At 43.9% G+C, this 19,547-nt stretch overlaps 1 protein-coding gene across 1 annotated transcript in view; it reads right to left on the bottom strand.

The window, feature by feature from the left end:
* ARHGEF28 (Rho guanine nucleotide exchange factor 28) overlaps positions 1–19,547 on the bottom strand; it is a 304,554-nt gene that overhangs the window by 135,853 nt on the left and 149,154 nt on the right. The window contains exons 6-9 of the mRNA XM_027040097.2: positions 18,651–18,831; positions 13,823–13,895; positions 3,073–3,128; positions 2,446–2,506 (exon numbers count right to left, since the gene is read on the bottom strand). Of these exons, the coding sequence (XP_026895898.1) occupies positions 2,446–2,506; positions 3,073–3,128; positions 13,823–13,895; positions 18,651–18,831 (371 nt within the window). The remainder of the gene's footprint in view (positions 1–2,445; positions 2,507–3,072; positions 3,129–13,822; positions 13,896–18,650; positions 18,832–19,547) is intronic.

Below are 19,547 nucleotides of genomic sequence, written 5' to 3'. Positions count from 1 at the left end.
CTGAGAGCCTCCCCTTGGAGGTTCTTACAGCATCCACAGAGAGCAGGGCCATCACTCCCAAAAGTCCTCTTAGTACTCCCTGAGTGGCTCAGAGGCACTGGCTTGGACGAGCTAACCAGCTGTTACCCACCCAAGACATCATCCCTGCAATCAACAGCCATTTTCAGTGTAGGAACTAACAGCCAGTATAATTCTTGATGCTCTGATGGCCAACGATACAATGGGAATTTCCAGGGCGATAAATTTTTAAAAATGTATATATATCAATTCCTGAGTCACAGACCATACACTCAATAGACCTATGGCTACTGGCTACCATTGCAAACAATGTAGATATAAAACATGTCCGTCATCACAGAAAGTTCTACTGGAACAGCACTGCTGTAGTTTATGAGAGCGTGCAAAACTAACGTCATACTATTTTGAATAATCCAAGTCAGCCAAGACATGTATCTCAACCCCACATTAATCAGCGTGTCCTTGCAGACTGAGCAGAATGTAAGCACATATAAAATAACACAATAGTTTGGAAGTGACCTTGGGGAAAAGCCATTTCAGATTCCAGACTCGGGTTTACCATCCAACTATTGCTCACTGCTTCCTTCCCCCTTCTGTCCCAGAAGGCTCTTTTAAAAAGAGCCTTCTTGGCATCAAGTCAGGTGACTTTAATTTAACTGAACAAAAAGCAAACGTTAGCATAGGCACAATCATTCACGGCCCTTTTCATAACTCACTGGACTAAAGTCCAAGTTTGTCTCAAAGCATTTATTACAATCCTCCTCAGACACAACGTTGTGACCGACCAAACACACTGATGAGGTCAGACCACTACTGTCTCCTTACCACGTGTCTTCTAACCCAGCACGTGCACCAGTGTGAGAATGGAGCCTTCAAGGCTGAAAATTAGTCTCCTCTTGCTATTGAACCCCTGTAACAGCCGACGGTCCTCCCCCACCAGCAGTGTTTTGGTAAACATTCTTCACAGCTAACGTTCCTGGGGGCATGATGCAATTTGTAGATGAGACATCCTGTACGCGTGAGCAAGGGCTAGGATCCTGGCTTTAATGGCCTACAACAGTCATTTAAACGGAGATGTTTGCTTTCATTTGTCCTTCCTCTTCCCCTCTTCTGCAAGTCAAGCAGTACCCTTACCTTATATAGCAGCAATCTTAAAGGTGCGCACACTGCTCGGAAGAATCTCAGTTTCTGTCCCAACTGCAGTAGTACCTCATTCAGGGAGACCCTGGAAACACGTCTGGCTCGCGGCCAAGCTACCAGCAGCACAGCCAACGGACGCTGACGGTACTTCCTCCTCGCCGTGTTCTACTCTTCACGCCTCCCCAACTGCTGTCACTGCTCTGCCTGTGCCTGCCAAATGTGCCAACACCCCCAATGGCCTCCAGGGAGACCCCTGCGCCACTAGGCTCCCGGGCCCACCCATCTTCACCATTAAACTCAGCCTGGGCACTGTCTCCGTTTCCCTGCCCTTCCCATCGGCCTGAGCACTTCGCCACCGGGGCCAATAGCACCTCCACTGCACCCTTGCAACACTTCACACTACTCTGCCTGTGTGCCTTCCAGGTGCGCGAACTGCCCCGGCTTCGCCGAGTCTAAAGAAGCCAACTGGGAGAGCTGGTGCGTATCTGCCTTGCACTGAGCCCCAGAGGTCTGCCCAGACCGCCCAGGGGCCGAGACGAGACATCAGCTGAGAGCCCAGTTTATGTATGTCCCCCAGCCTCCAACTGCTTCATCAGGCTCTAACTCAAAGCGGAAGCCTGGGGTCCAGATTAGCCCTCAAGAATTGGAAGATGGCCAAGGAGATCTGGGGAGAAGCCATAGAGACTTGTGAACTAGAACTTGTGGACAGATGAGAATGTCCAGTCCCCGGGATAAACTACATTCACCCGGCCAAGGGATCTCTTTGTGCCAAGTTCCGCACCCAGTGACAAGCTTCTGGTCTTTCCTGAGGCCAGGGAGAGGACCACAGGGGCTCAGCTCCGAGGGCCGCCCAAGTGGGTATCCAAATGGGAGGGTGGTAAGCTTGGGATTCCGGGGCCAGGCAGAATGAAGTTAGGAGTCTCCATTCCACCACCTGCTCTCAAGGACCCCTGCGTTACTTCACCTGAAGCAAGCGGAGCCTACCTCACAGAAGTAACAACATAAGCAACACAGTGCGAGTCCCGAGACAGAGTCTGGCTCAGAGTTCAACTGCTCAGGAAAAGCCTTCATGGTTTTGTCTTGATTTGTTTTTTAAAGGATCATAAGTGGATATTATTCAACCTCTCAACTCCTAATATTAGAACTGTTGCTGCAAGGAAAATTTACGTCCATCGTGTTCACAAACTAGCCACAGCTCCCAGGAAGGAAGATTTCATTTTGTCCCGTGCATACCCAGGACTGGCATACTCCTGTGAGTACAGGGGAAAGCGGCATTTCAGAACATACCCGCATCTAGACTGTCCCAGTCTTCGTGTTCCTTCGGTTGAACCACTGGGCTTTCCACACGCTGGAAAATATCGATAAAGTCAGGGATGTTAAAAAATTACTTAATGTGCCACAATTCTGTTCATGTGTATCATCTCAGAAAATAAAAAAAAAAATCAAGACGTGTCACGTGTATCACAGCACATCAACAGGAAGCTAGTCTTGGACTTATTAGCATTATGGAAGAGCTGCCTTAGGGAAAGGACCGGGCCCTACGCTGAAGCACACCTGACCACTCCCCACAGGTGATTTTACTCCCGGAGGCTGGCTCTCAGGTCCAGTTGTCACATTGCTGGCAAACCTCCATAGCTCTCAGTCTTCAAGGAAAAACTTATTTTGGAAAATGTACATACAACGGTCCTGCATACACAACTGCGACCCAGAAAGACAGCCAGCTTTGGTCATCAAGAGACTGCAAAGGAAACTGAATTGCAAGTTACTCTGCATGTGACTTGGGGCATGCCCCTGGGGCTTTACTTGTTTTCAGATTTGGTTCTTTTAAAATGTTTTGTCACCGCTGGACCTTCCCTTCTAATTCAGCTGTGGAGAAAACGTGGAAAGGAGAAAGGAGGGGAGGAGACCCGTTACCTTTACATCGTCTTCCTTTTCCGGTGATGATCCGCCAGACACCAAATTCTTAATCTCTGCAAAAGGAATAATCCTCATCAGGATCAGCCAGTGGGAGCTTTCATTAAAAGACCACGAAGGAAACAAAAACTAGATGACTAGATATAATTGCGTAGCCCAGGAACTCTCCGTGTGGAGCTAGGTTTTTAGAGGAAGCTTCTTAAAAATCACCTCTCCACCGAGCAGAGTATCTGACAGCCCAACTACCACACTCTGGTAGTTTTTATGTGGACCAAGAGGCAAACAAGCCCCGGACCTCCTGCAGGAAATCCTGAGGGGAAAAAAAAAAAAAAAAACCACCATTAAATAAACAAATGTCCTGGCTTCAGAAGGAAGGCGGCTCACAGAGCGAAGGCTCTTCAAAATAGCCCGGATTCTAAGGACATGACGAGTACCTACCTGAGGAAATCCCACGTCTAGTTCCTCAAATACCACACATTTTATGTTTCAAAAGAGCCTAATTCATTCCAGATGAGCTGTGGCCTTTCCTCAGGCATCCTTAAAAGCCCACAGTGCTAGCAAAACCCTTGCGCTCCCACCACAGATGATGCCAGGCTGAGCACGGACAGGCCACAGGCACACTGAGCGCCCTCTTTCTGAATAAAGGCTTTCCTGGAAATATGAGTGGTCGGGATGTCCTGGGCTAAACAGGAAGGCTTATTTACGGGGTATCTTTCTCTGGGTGCTGACTGGTTCTCTTCCCACTCAGTTGCCCATAAACAAGAGTCACTGTTGTTGGCATGTCACCACCAAAAGCAGGCTGGGGCCTGGGGAAAATAAGTGTTGGACACTCTTACCAAGGGCAGATGGCTAAGAATCTTTACCACCAATTGTATTAACATACAACAGCGTGGGCCCCCGGCCTCCCCTGAACCCTCCCTCAGCTGCCCTGCCACCATGGCCGGCCCCAACGCTGATTCTGAGGAAACCCCCCTGATTTAACTAGCTATTTGCCACTCCACTTAGCCATTCCTATTAATTGAAGTCACCTGAGGCTCCAGACCTCCGGGAGTATTTACGCAAGCTCTTCTTACTGCCAGGCACCAAAGCTAGGAGTTTCATTCATGTTTTTGCTTAGACAAAGTAGACTGCACTTCCTAAAAAATTACAACAGGTCAAGGACAGAGCACAGCAGTCAACTCTCTCACTGTCATGATGGGTTTTTTTTTTTTTTAATTTGCTAACATAAACCTTGGGTTTACTAACAAGTAAGGAGATATTTATGTCCCCCAATAGTTTACTGTCCTTGCATTCATAATCCTTACAAGACCTATAATGAAAAATGCTAAGATAACAGCTTCAATTTCACGTGCTCATGTCAACTGACCTGAGCAGGGATGAGGGACACTCGGACACCCAGCCTGAGCAGCTTCTGTTCTCTGGATCCCTACCTACCTTTAAATGCAGAGCCCACACGGGGCCTCCAGGTGGCAGCAGAGTAGCGTCTGCGGAACATGGTCAGAGCTAGGAACGCCAAAAGGAGCCAATTTCACCCTTTAAAAGCCAGCTGCTCAAGTGCCGAAATTCAAAACACTAACATAAAGCTTTCTGTCCTGTTACACAGATGCATAAATTGATGCGAAGCACCTGTAGAAAGTATTAGGGATTTTGTTTTGAAACACACATACCCAAACCCTAAAATTTGGCTAGGTGGGGGAAAATAGCACCATGTTAAAGAAGGGGAGGAGTCCGAGAACCAAAGTTTCAACAGACACTTGTGCATAGACTCCAAGAGAATCACACACGTTTTTGTTTTGGCACTAGAAAATATTCCTTTAAAGCCATTTCAGACCATATGCTCTTAAATTAGCATTCCGCATTTCTAAACAACTGTGTACCCACAGCAGTGATTAAAAGGGGCAGCACACATTTTATTCAAGATTGTGCTAATGAAGAAGGCCCTAGCGCCTGGTAAAACCCAGCCTGCAATAACAAAAGATGTGCCACCCTGATCCTATGTTCAGATTCCAGCTTCCTGCCACTCTCCAAATTCCAGGCTTTGCACACCGTCAGCCTACAGTTTTCTGTATAATCTGTTGCATTTTTCTTCTGTTTCAGACACAATCTAATCTCATTAATGCAAAAACCACAAACTATATCAAAAGGGGCACGTCTTTTTAAAATTTGTACTTCGTCACTTTAAAAATAACTTTCAGAGTTATAAAACCTTTATCCAAACACCATTACAAATATTTGTGACAGTGTATAGATCCAGGATAATAATGTATCATTAATTAATCTAGGACTATACACAACTTCATCCTAGAGCTTTTCAAGAAGTTGGCACTCATTCTACTGGAGTTTAATCATATTGTTCCAGGAGAGTCTCTGCTAAATTACCAGGATCCTTTTACACGTACTCCCCTGTACCATCAATTGCACAGGGCAATCAAACCAGTTATTGCTATAGCAACCTCCAGCAGATAATGGTATCAGTAACTTCGAACTATGCTGTTTTAAAGGCCTATTCATCTTGCCTTCCCGGCCCACCCAGAAGGATTATCCCCTCTAAACCTGATTTACCAAACTTAATAAACATGTTTTCTTACTTCCAAACTATAATGGAAGAAATAATCTCTGATAGTCACGTTCACCAGCGACACTATGCAGGCAAACACGGTTTTCACAAAACAGGGCTAAGGAGCTCTAAGATTACTAGCAGTGTTTTGTTAAGAAAGAGATGAGCCTAATAGATCTCGACTCTGTGTTAAGTCTTACTGTCCCCTTTTGAAAAATGGGAGCCCAGAGGCTACATTCAAGCAAAGCAAAAGCTTACACTGAAAATACAAGATGATCAGTATTCTTTAAATACCCTTTGCTGCACCTCCTCCCAAGGAGGCAAAAAAAAAAAAAAAAAAAAAAAAAGTCCTGATCAGAGCCACCCAGCCAACTACTGCTGTTCACCCCTGGTTCAGGTTCAGCTGTCCACAACCAAGTCAGTAACTGGGTTAGATTTGCAAGGCATCATCAAAAGTACAACTGGAAAATACAGGTCATGCTCTCAGCTTGCAATGCCTCCTCCACAAAGGTCCAAAGGAATTCAGAGTGGTTCAGAGTCTTTGAATGGATCCTATTCTCCCAACAGGATGAGTTCTAGGGAGGCTGGGTGCAAATTGATTTGGGCCCAACATTTGAATCCCCAATGCCAAGCAGAGTGCCTAGCATATTAAAGGCACTGTATAAATGCTTCTCTCCTCCACCGAAATCTGGTGGCCCGAAAGAGCTAATGAGATGTAGTGGATCATGAGGCAAACTGTAGGTCAGGACTGGGAAGGGAAAGTGGTTCACTTGTTTGAAATACAAATTCAAACACTTTCAAAACCATCACTGTTGACTGCAACTTCTAACCTGCCAGACTGATCAGACGGATGAATGCTTTTCCCTCGGCTTCCTCCCACCCCTCCAGCTAAGTCCAAAAGTCACCCTTTCACTTCCAGTCACGCACTGGTGTTTCCCTTATATAACAACATCACTTCCATGTATCACTTTAATGTTTTACCCTACTGCGCATGTCTGATTCGCAAATCCCAGAGAACTAAAATGGCAAAATGAACAAATCTGAGAAGCCTTCCTTAAGAAGCCTTAATTTGGAGACCATTTAACACTGTGACCTCTTGTTTCACCATCCCAATTATTCCATTTTTTCCTAAAAGTGGGAATACTAGGAAAGACTATCTTTTGGACTTCCCAATATAAATACGGACTGGGAGAGAGGATAAGGCACTTATCTACAGAAATACCAGCATGAGCCCCATTCTTCTAGGAGCCTTAACAGTCCATTCAAGTCCACAACATTAGCTGGATCACTGGCTGAGACACACGATCAGCCGGGGAGAGGACATCAAGGTGAGAGAAGAGATTCTTGCCCTAAAGCAATTCCAAATGTAGGGTTGTTTTACAATATAATTTTCATATGCGTGCTCTGCGTCCTTTCGAAAAGACTTTAAGGCATCTTTTTCAAAATGTTTTCAAATTACTTAAGACACTTTTTTGGACCACCAAAGTAATTTAAACATTTTGTAAATATCAAAAGAAATAATAAAACCATTGTTAATGTTTTAGTATACACTTCTTCCCCTACAGAAGTACCTTTCAACAGCTTTAAGGTAAAATATCATACTAATCACCCATTTAAAGCATATAATTATTTCTGACATATTCGGAGGTGTGCAATCATCACAATTTGTGAACATTTTCATTACGCCCAGTAAGAAGCCCTATACCCATTAGCACTCAATGCCCATTTCTCCCTAACTGCCTGCATTCCTACCCCAGCCAAAGGCAACCACTAATCTTCATTCTTTCTTAGTGGATTTGCCTGTTCTGGATATTTCCTATTTTTAAGGTTCGTTCATGTTGTCATGTACCAGTAGCCCATCCCTTTTTATTGCCAAACGCCATTCAATCATGTGGATGGACCACATTTTGTATATTCGCTCCTAAACTGATATTCGGGTTTGTTCCGACTTTTTGGCAGTTACAAATAAGGCTGCTATGAACACCTGCACATACCTTTTATTATGGAGATGTAGGTTTTCATTCTGCTTGAGGATGTATCTAGGAGTGTAATTGCTGGGTCATGTGGTAACTATGCTTAATATGTCTTTACGATATAGTTTTGGGTGGGTTTTGTGGTTTTTTTGTTTTCTTTTTTTAGATCTCCAGTGTGCATCGTCCACTGTCCATAAAATTTCAAAGAATGAAGAACTTGGTCATGGGTATTTAAAAAAAAAAAAAAAAAAAGATACCCTCAGCCCCAAATTTTAGTTACAAACATCTAGTAAGCAGAAGCTCTCAATCATTCCATCTCCAACTGAGGTCAGGAAATAATTTTTCTGATTTACTCAACTGCTTGAATAAAATGAGGCAAGTCATATTTGAAAGGTATAAATGACATTCAGTTTTGTCTTGTGAATTACTCTTGTGTCCCTCTGGCTTCCCACTTAGATTCTAGTTCAACTTGGGAAAGAAACTCTTTAGCTGTAGGGTTTCAACTTAAGCTTATTTCAATTGTATTAGACTCCTAATACAAGTAAGCTCAGTTCATGCAAGTCCTTGCCGCTAGCCTGCCAATCTAACCCAGATGGAGCCAGTGTCCGTGGCACATCTCAACAGAAGTTATTACATCTAGGTGAGTTCTGAAGAATCGGAGATTCTTTCCAGCTCACACTGCTACTCTTTAATTCTGTAATCATTTGGAGAGGCAAGGAGAAGAATTTTTCCTTACGTGTGAGAAAAAACTAGAATAATAATAATAATAACACACAAAAGGAACATCATATCAGGTTGATATCCTATTTTTATCCCTGGTCCTCTAATGATGAAACCCATTCTCTTCTGTGGGGAGGAGAAAGAAGATGGGCAAGGCCAGTCTCTAAAGAAAGTACAGAAAAAGCTGAGCTATTCTTTAAGATGAAATGAACAATTTCAAATCACTTCCTCGGGCTGGAAAGTACATTCTCTGGGTATGATTTGTAATGGTCTTCAAAAAGCCTAAATATTTGACTTCAGGTGAAAAACCCTGATCAAGTCCTTGGAGGGATACTCCACACTAGGGTTAAGGTAACAGCTCTGTGTCCAACTGAGTAACCAATCCCCACAGAACAGCCTCCTTAACTGCGGTCCTGAAACCCATACACCTCAGTTCTCACCCATCCTGGCTTAAAGGACCTGCGTCTTGACAAACCTTGGAACTGTATTCAACATTTCTAAAAAGACATTTGGTTACAGTATTTAAAATGAAGACTCTTGGGGCGCCTGGGTGGCTCAGTCGGTTAAGCGGCCGACTTCGGCTCAGGTCACGATCCCGCGGTCCGTGGGTTCGAGCCCCGCATCAGGCTCTGTGCTGACCGCTCAGAGCCTGGAGCCTGTTTCAGATTCTTTGTCTCCCTCTCTCTCTGCCCCTCCCCCGTTCATGCTCTGTCTGTCTGTCTCAAAAATGAATAAACGTTAAAAAAATTTTTTTAATAAAATAAAATAAAATAAAATAAAATAAAATAAAATACTCTTGGAAGGGAAACCGTGCACACATAAAAGCCCCCTTGTTTGCCCAGTAACTCACCGTAAGTATTCCAATAAGGAGGATCCCCCACCCAGCTCCCTCTTCACCTTTCACTCACCCAGAGCACAGAGGGAAGGGCTGCAACCTCATCTAAGGAACTCTCAGATGAAAGAGCTGCTTACCTCGTTACTCTGACAGGAAGAACTGTGTCTTGATATCCCAACACGTGCATGACTGCCACTAACGCCACCCTAGCCCAGCTTATAACTTGTACTTGTAACAAGCTAGCATTGCTATGCACTGGCAGTGGCTAAGCATCTGTGGTCAGACACTGGTCCAGGGACTCAACCTGTATATTCTCATTTAAGCCGTATGATGAAGTATTACATGATACCCCCAGCTGCACCATGTGGCGCAAAAGAAAACACAGCTCAATGACCTGCAGAATGTTCAGAAGCCAGATCATGGTGGGGCTGAGTTTTCAGCAGAGTCTGCCTGTAGTTGGTGTGTGTCATCAAGATGTGCCTGTGGGTCATAAATCCTTGGAAGGACTTTATGAGACAGGTCAGCCATGTGGAAGAGAGCTGATTTCAAGGCAATGCTTCCAATTCTACACGTTTCCATTACACAAACGCTGGAGAGAACTCTCCATCGGCAGCCCAAGGATGAAATAGGTGAGTGTTCCATTATATAAGGGTAGTGGCTATTGGATGGTGGGACAGGTAAGACAATTTACGCGCCACACTTCTGACTGCCTGAGCAAGTATCACGTCAGACAAGTTATGTGACCCCTCTGTGCTGCTACTTTCTCATGTATACAACTGGGCAAATATACTCCTGACTCCTAGCAATGTCCCTCTCAGTGATCACTGGAATGCACAAATTGTGGTCAGCGCACAGCCGCGTCCCCAGCACCTAGAACAGGGTCTGGCACTCAACAAATATTGGCATGCAATTATATACAAGTAAACTGCTTGAGATCGGGTTTTTTTTCTCTCTGCCTTTTTAGCTACTGCTATGTCACCAGCGCTTAGAACACTGCCTGCCATAAACTGAACACTCAAATGTTTACAGAATGAATAAGTAGATGAGCCTGCAGGGCTCACATCTGCCTGCCTAGACAGTGCCTCGTGTTTGGATCCATAGCCTCTCCCGCCTTTGTCGCGGGGTCATGAAGAGGAAACCTCTCCGCCCTGCTGTGAACTGCTGTTTCAGCCTGCAGGAAAAGATTCTGCCTTCTGTCCTGTGTGATGAGAACTCAAGCTCCAGTCCCGACTCCCCACTTCCTTGTTAATGAAAACGTGGAACATAATTAATGGAGAGAAGCCAACAAAGTAAGGGACTATTTAACACAGAAGTCAAGACAGTTAGCAAATCACATAGGGTTTTGTTTTTAAACTACAGAATATAAAAGAAAATGGAGTCATATAGTGGTCAGTGATATTACAATGGTTCTGTTTGCTGTCTATGCCCCACAGACGCTAAACAGCATCAACCTGCCAAACAACATCAGAAAGTACAGCGTGGGGGGCGGGGGGGGGGGGGTGGGTGGCAAGGCACAGGTGTTCTCAATATTCAAGATGCCAAGACGAGTTTTAAAAACACCTCCCTTACCCAGCTCCCAGTGGGAGCATTACTGTGCTAATGGATGGAGAGGATCCATGTGACTGATAGTGAAAGGGAAGGAAATACAGTCCAGAAAGGGCAGGAACAGTAGAAATGAGGAAGGGCAACATCCCTCAAGTTCCTTCCACAGACCATCTCCATGAGATGGTGTAAGCACCGTTAAAAGGGGATTCTTGGCATGAACCACCTGGAGAGCTATCGAATAAGGTCACCCGGGGGTCTTGACTGCAACAAGTTAACTAGAAGCTGAAAAACATTTAATGTACTCTCAATCTCCAGAACGAATGAAGGTCTCTTACAATGCATTTTTTAACCTATTTGGTCCAAGAATCCTGATTTATCAAAGCATCTCCCAACATGGGTGTTTTGTACAATGCTCCTTGGGAAATCCTAGCATAGGAGATCAAACAAGGACGAAGGCGGCAAGGGACAAAACAGTGTCAGTTGGTAGATTAATAAATACTAATCATTAGCATATTCATCTCAGCATATTAAAAATGAGAAGGTTTTTTATTTAGTTCATTTCGAATAACATCCCATCCTGCTGGGAGTACGATTACAATCATGAAACTATGGAAACATAATTGGCTCAAAGACAATGATGACACCATTTATTACACTAACAGAGACTACAAAGCTGATCTCCGGCATAACATTGCCATCTTTTAATCAATGGCAGCTACAGATACAAGCGTGGAGCCTCCCACTCCACCCACTGTCCCAGGAGGAACAGAAAAACATAACCTCTTAAGAATCTCCTAGTAGACCACAAAGGGAAGGTTTGCTTTTGGGGCTTAAAGAAGAAGGAAAAGAAGCATACTTTTACATTCACAATGTTTCCTTCTTCCGGTTGAGTGGTCTACAGGTTCAAGAATGGACAAAAACTAATGGAATATTTCCACTTTCGTTGAATACTGCTCTCTGCTGGAGCGTGCAGTTTCTAATATGTCCTCCAAGCACATACAAATCAAAGCATTGCCTAGAAGGTCTATACACGACACACACGAATTTTTTGGAGTTGGAGCGCTTGAGTTTCTGTCCAAATTATTTTGCTTATTGATTGCAGGACCTCAGGTACCTTACCTTGGCTGCTCCTAGACCCATTAAACTCAACCCATATACAAAGGAGTAACTTTTTGCTTTGTCATGAAGCTGCTTCCTCTAATGTCTAACCCAGTTAGGAACACAGACCTTCCTGTAAGGTCTAACCCAGTTAGGGACTGGAGGAATCAACTTCCTCCCTCACTGCTGACACCCACCTGACATCCTACACCCTTAGGGCAGTATCTGTCCCCACCTCTCCACTATCATCACACTGCTGTGGTGCAGACCCTCCTCTGTATTACTTACAGCAGCGATCACCCCTGCCTCCAACCCCTCCAACCCATTCTTCACATTCTCACAGAGTGACCTTTTGAAAATAATAATCTCATTTGCTTGAAACAGCTCTCACAGCTGTCAGGGTGGAGGCTCCAGTTCCTTGCCTTGTGTATGAGCCATATTGCTATGCCTCCCTCTCAAGCCTGTGTCACTGGCACACCACACACACACACACACACACACACACACACACACACACGAAATTGACAGAACTACAAAATGATCACCGTTTCCCTCAATTCATCCTGTGGTTCAAAACTCTGTATTACAAATCTTTCCATTGCCTCAAATTCCCTTCCCTCCATTTGATGACAGTTCCAGGGTCACCTCCTCCAGGAAGCTTTCCCTGATAACTGTCAGAAGCCACAGAGTTTGCATATGACTCCTGTTTCACTTATCATAATGTGCTGAGGCAACATGTTTTTCTGCCCCAATTCCAACTGTCAGCCCCTTAAGGGCAAGAATTCAAACACTTATTCAGATTCACTTTGTTCTAAATTAGTTTAAAGGTAGATTAGAAAGAGAAGAAAAACATACAAGTAAAAACCACAAGGAAAAGGCAAGGGTGAAAGCTTAGTAAATAAGGGTGATATAAAAATTAATTTAGCAGTACCATACATATTTGTAGGTAAGAACCTTAGCTCCAAGTTTTTATTGTTTTTTTCAACCAGCTTCAAGGAAAAAACAAAAAACAAACAAACAAAAAAAACCTGTTAAGTTACAGTTAGAGCAGTGAAAGCCAGCCAAATGCTCAGGAGAAGCCGGCTTTCCTGACATGAAACGAGAAAGGTTTTCCTACAGGTCTTCAGGAGGAAGCATAAAGTTACCCACAGCCTCCTTAGGCAGGACAAGCCTCAGCTTCCTCAGTGCCACCAGCACATCATCTACAGGATACATAAGTGAGGGCAACTCCACAGGGGCCCAAGCAGGTCCAGCTTGAGCAGGAAGCTGGTCAGCTTAACCCAAGAGCGTGTGCAATATGGCTGGGCACACAGACTTCCAACAACTTGCTACAAAACTTCCTCATCCAAGACTCCTTTTTAACAAACATGGGGGCAAAGAGTTTAAGAGTTTAACACCTGACAAATAACCTGCCATGCAACGAGTCTAAGTGGCAGTTACAAGCAGAATCAAAAATATTAACCAGACGGCACCTGCACAGCTCAGATGGTTAAGTGTCCGATTTTGGCTCAGGTCATGATCCTGTGGTTCATGGATTCAAGCCCCGTATCGGGCTCTGTGCTGACAGCTCGGAGCCTGGAACCTGCTTTGGATTCTGTGTCTTCTTCTCTCTCTATTCCTCCCCCCTCTCGTGCTCTGTCTCTCTCTCTCTCTCTCTCAAAATAAACTTAAGAAAAAAATTATTTATTAAAAAAATATGTATTAACCAGCTGTCAATGATGGTGACTTAGAGGCAAGAGTCTTGGTTTTCAGGCCTATCACACTACTGTCCCTTTACATAACAGACATTTTGTAATGCCCCCCCACCATCCTGAAATTAAATAGATAATGTAATCATGCCCCCAAATATATATAACCCTATCCCACACCTAATTTCAAAAAAATAAAAAATATTCTTAAATAGAAAGCCAAAGGAAAGAATCGGTTTCTACTACGCTTCACTACCTACTGTCACCACCAGTTTAACTTGTTACTTCTGAGTACTCTCTGGGTTCCTCAGGGAGGGGCAAGGAGCTTCCATACCTTCTTCAGTTTCTGCAGCACTGGAAGGCACGTCTTGTCTTTCCTCCGGCCTGGCTTCTTGATCTTCAAGAGCCTAAGAAAGAAGAAAAAATCAGTGAAAACCAGTGGAGGTTTCAGATATGTGACCAGGAGATGGAAATCTCAACCATGGGTCTTGAACAGAGACAGACACGGCCTGGGGAGGTCTAGAAAGACAGGGTGTGCAAAGCCACTGGGAGTACACAGAGGCAGCACCCCAAGACAACGATGAGAGACGGGAGGGAACCCAGAGGCATGGGGTGCAAGTGCCCCTGCCACTAATCCTCTATTGTTTGCTTCCCCATGTCACAAGAGGAAGGTTTTCAGGAAAATAATCCATGAACCAAAAAGGGACAGAAGAACAGAAAACGGTGAAACCGTAAAGAAGAGCCACTGTTTACGCAGGTGCCCATCCTGAACAACCTCTGCCCATGCCATAAGACACAGAGAGAGGGAGGGCCCAGGATGACCACTGGTCTTGGGCTGCAAGCCACCATATGCTGGTGCAGGCTGCCCAGGCTGAGACCAAGCTGGTGGCCTTAGAGAGTAGCTGCCGCCCTGGAGCCCTCCGCATTTCCTTTTCAAACGGATACCCCATGGCCAGTAAAATGAAAAGAGCCACAGAATGACATGCTGACCTGCCAAAGGTAAAACAGCCTAACACTGCAGCCCATGGAAATATACATACTTAGCCAAACCACAAAGGGGGCAGGGAACAAGCATTGAGTCACCTACCCTCTATAGCTGTTAACTCCTGCCAGCCTTATCCCCAAGATGCAGTATTCTCTCTTCTAGGGTCCACCATGGAATTAAAGGGTGGACCAGACCAGGTACGTATTGGGAGGTGCTAAGGAGATGAAATCGAGAGGGACTAGGGTCTTAGGAGATCCTGCCATGCAGGCTCAAGGCCAAACACAACCACCAGCCCATGTGATTATCCGGGTTAGCCCTAACACTGAAATCCTAGTCTTTCAGTGAGGGCAATGGGCAAGCCTGTGTGAAAAGGGCATCAGACAATGCTGGTTTCTGATTACAAAACAAAACCTGAAGTAAGCAAATACTTACTCTTTTTTTTTTTTTTTTTGTAAATGGCAGGTATTAAAACAGTTTTTATTCTTCTGAGCAAATTTCGATGCAATCTTGGAACACTTTAATTTCCTAGCTGAAATTATTATTAATGTTAGCCAAGTTCAAGAACTAAATTCTCAGTGTTCTGGTTAATAGCAAAAACTCTGCCATGAGGAGAAAATGAAATCATGATTGGAAAATATAGCTAAGATGTTTGCCTATTATCTAATTTCCTAATATCTTTACTATTTGGATATTTAGCACCAACTTGGCATTTTTTTTAAATTGTTTTTTTTTTTAATGTTTTATTTATTTTTGACAGAGAAAGAGACAGAGCATGAGCAGGGGAGGCTCAGAGAGAGAGGGAGACACAGAATCCGAAGCAGGCTCCAGGCTCTGAGCCATCAGCACAGAGCCCGATGCAGGGCTCGAACTCACAGACTGCGAGATCATGACCTGAGCCGAAGTCGGACGCTCAACCGACTGAGCCACCCAGGCGCCCCCAACTTGGCATTTTTTAACACTTAATGATTATTGCCAATTATCAGTACACTAGTGTCAGCTATACTACAGGGTGCTAAGATGAATCCTTTATAACTCTTAACAAGTAGGGTGTCTAAATGGGATCGCTTCCTGCATAGCTCTAGTCTATGGTAAAGCAGCCTCAGGCTTCTGCAGCAAGGTTTTACGGTTGTTGTTCTAGAAGGGCTGCAGGTAACTAAGCACTGACCAAATCCCAAGACTGAAGACGCCTCTTTGACAAGACAAAGGCTATGTATGATTCAGTTCCTTGAGAATAAATCAGTACCTGAAAGTCATTTCTACGGCTTTTATGTAAAAAAAAAAAAAAAAAAAAAAAAAAAATAGACTTTCCCACATCTCAGATTTAACAAAACATGAATACTTTACTACTATACATGTATTTTATATTTGTTCCCCCAAATGATAAAGCTTTAGCAGGGACAACCTGTAACAGTCATCACCTGTTTTCATTTAAAATAGAATCAAACCAGAAAGAAGTACCCCTGAAGACTGTGAATTCAAGAATACCATGGAAACATTTTGTAGCACGGGTGAGGATGAACTACTTGGATGCCTGTTAGGGTTCTGGACCCAATTCCAGGCTGGGGCGGGGAATGGGGGGGGAGCTTCCTTACGAAGGAGCAATTCTCTGACACCATCCAAGACTGGCCTCCTCCACTTCAGATGCCACTTGTAAGTCCAACCTGTAATTTGTGCTTCTGACCAAAGGACTATAAATCAGAGATTCCCACAACCTCCCCACCTTGGATGTGATTAATTTGCTAGAGGGGCTCTCAGACCTCAGAGCAACAGTGTACCTACCAGATTGCCGGCTTATTACAAAAGCATGTAACTCAGGGACGTGGAGTAAGGTACAGGCAAAGGGCAAAGAGCCTCCGTGTTCTCATGGAGCATACCACTCCCATCACCACCCCAGGTGACCAACCTACAAGCTGTCCGGAACCCTGGCCTTTTGAGTTCTCAAGGATGCTTCATTACATAGGCATGATTCATTAAATCATTGGCCACGGGCAAATTCCATCTCCTGCCGACAGCCCCCACCCAGGTCAGAGGGTGGAATGAAAGAAAGTTCCAACCCCCTAATCACAGTCCCCAACACTAGCTACTTTCCGAGAGTCGCCTCATTAACATAACAAAAGACACCTACATCATTGTCAACTCTTCAAAACCCCAAAGGTTGTGGTCCTAGGAGCTATGATCCAATGGATGCATAATGGACCCAAATGGATCCAAAGCACGGACTATGACTTCCTTTCTTATACATCAGTAACCTCATGAATCTCTGCTCTCTTCCTTTCCTGTTCCTCTGCTCACCACCCAGCCACACAACTTCTATTCTTCCATTGAGCCCTTCTCATGAAATGAAAATCTCCAAGAAACTGGAAAGCAATCTCCATTTGGTCTCTGCTACTCTGAGTCCACTACCACCAATTACTGAACACCGGTATCTACTCATCTTACATCTTCCAGGCCCTCGGTATTATCTCAAATGTGTCATGAGAAATCATGAATCCAGCTTCAGAAGTTGGTGGCTTTTTATAATGAAACAAATGGTCATGATTTTTGCTATACGCAGGGTAGGCTTTATTGCTTTTAAGAGTTTTGTCACCAGATGCTGCGCTGTGACCAGAACACCCCATCTAAGGACACACGTGCTCCTGAGCTGTGTCCCTGCACGGGTGCAGGGAGCTGAGCACATCTTGAGCATTGCTGCTCTTCAAGGCCATGACTTGGCCTGGTCAGAATATCTACCCCTGGGGGCTTGGGTGAGAAGCCACAGGAATGGCTGATGGCTTTACAGTCTTAAAATGACAAGCATCCTTAAGCAAATGAGGCAACACTGTATGCCAGAAAATGATACATTTCCTAAAACCCAACAAAGGGATGTAGTTCACAATGAGGAGCATGTTTCATATTATTTCTTTAACTTTTTTTAAATGTTTATTTACTTTTGAGAGAGAGAGAGCAAGCGAGCATGAGTGGGGGAGGGGGAGAGAGAGGGAGACACAGAATCCAAAGCAAGCTCCAGGCTCTGAGCTGTCAGCACAGAGCCTATCATGGGGCTCAATCCCATGAAACATGAGATCATGACCTGAGCTGAAATCAGATGCTTGACCAACTGAGCCACCCAGATGCTCTTCATTTTACTTCTTTAGATAAAACCCTATATGGACTAAGCCAACCATAATCTTTGATAGCAATGTTTTGTGTTTTGGGGGGGGGGGTTCTTTTGTTTTTACTAAAACTGCACTTTAATTATATGAAGCAAACACTTGGGAACACAGGACATCAGGGGATCTGGTGAGTGAATCCGTTATACCCCGGAGCACTGTCAACTAGATGGACTCAAGCCTTTTACTCAAAGTAACATTTTGCTTCACGATAATTAAAAGATGTAAATATTCTTTATATTGCTCCAGATTCTACAAAAAAATAAAAAATAATAAAGATGAAACATTTTAAACTCTGAGCTGAGCACGCTATGATGTCACTGAAAGCTGGTGTTTGAGCCAGCCTTTGAAAAGGAACGGATTTCAAACGACCATTCCCATTCAAGAAGAATCTACATGCTGGGATAATGCTTATCTACATCTAACTCTTAAGAAAGACCAGAAGTCAGTTTTCTTCATGTGTAACAGCCCTAAACGCAATGGCTTTAAACAAGAATTAAGTAAAATCAGGGACACCTAGGTGGCTCAGTCAGTTAATGAGCCAACTCTTAATTTCAGCTCAGACCATGATCTCATGGTTCGTGGGATTAAGCCCCACATCAGGCTCTGCACTAACAGTGTGGATGGAACCTGCTTGGAATTCTCTGTCTCTCCCTCTCTCTCTGCCCCTCATCCCACTCGTGCTTTCTCTCTCAAAATAAATAAATAAACATTAAAAAAAAAAAAGAATTCAGTAAAATCGATAAATGAATACCAAATATCCAGTATTAGATAATTAAAATCCAACACTGGAGATGCTGACTCCTGGAAAATAAATCCTTACACAAGTTACTATGTTCTACCTCCAAAATATTATGCAATAATCTTCATTGTACCGATGTAGCACAGTCTCCAATTTCATGTCCAAAGCTTCGCTATAAAAAAAATGAAGTGCTACCCTCCAAAACACTGTTCCCAAAAGAATAAGCCTGCTGTCTGTACTCTCAAGGAGTATCAGTTATTACATACCAGAATGAAGGGACACACACCTGGAGGAGAAAGGCTCTGTCCCAAAAGTATTTCCTGAAGAGTTTAATATCTCCCTCCAACAAATGCTCAGCCGTGTGGTTCAGAGTCAAGGTCAGCGTTTCTGAGGAGTGAATATACTGCAGGAAGGCATCTTCACTGAGCTGCACCCGGGAAAAGTCGGGGAAACGTCTGCCCTGGAAACTGAAATGTCACATATCAAAACCCACTGGCAATTTCAGAGATATCAACTCCAAGATCCCAGTACCCTCACTGCACCCAGTATTAGAAATCCAACTGGCAAATGATCCATGCAAGCCACCCACTGACAACAAGTACATAAGATCATGTAAACAGATCCTTTAATAAAGCTACATTTTCTACCTAGAGAAGATGTCAGTTGAAAAGCTATTCGCGTATACTACATACTTTAAAGATATTTATGTAACTAATGAAACTACAGACTTTTAAACACAGTATTGTACCTCAATATTCTATTCTCTCTTTAACTCAAAAAGATGCCTCTTGCTTTAACGGGGTCATGTGTAATAGAACAAATTAGCTGGCAGCCAACAGCTTATTAGGTGATTACAGTGGAAAATAGATATGATCTCCAGGGAGCACAGTGAGGTTCGGATGGTACAAACAAGTGGGATATTCATAACACACAGGTCCACTGTTATAAATCATTTTATCAGGCAAATTAAAAAAGCATAAATTTGATCTTGTTCTATTCTTGAAAACACCCATAAACAAAGGAACAATATTCCCAAGCTGAATTCTTGAATATAAACTAATTTTCTGTTTTGTTTTGGCCAAGAACAACTGCACATTCATTAGCTACATGCAGGCTGTACGGTTAGTATCATAATATTCTGGACAGCTCACAAGGTCACGTAATTGCAACAGTAAAGGAGCCT

The sequence above is a fragment of the Acinonyx jubatus genome, chromosome A1 (assembly GCF_027475565.1).
Source record: "Acinonyx jubatus isolate Ajub_Pintada_27869175 chromosome A1, VMU_Ajub_asm_v1.0, whole genome shotgun sequence".
NCBI classification, from domain to species: Eukaryota; Metazoa; Chordata; class Mammalia; order Carnivora; family Felidae; genus Acinonyx; species Acinonyx jubatus.
Note: the sequence above shows the minus strand (reverse complement) of the source record. Positions and strands in the feature narration are given on the sequence as shown.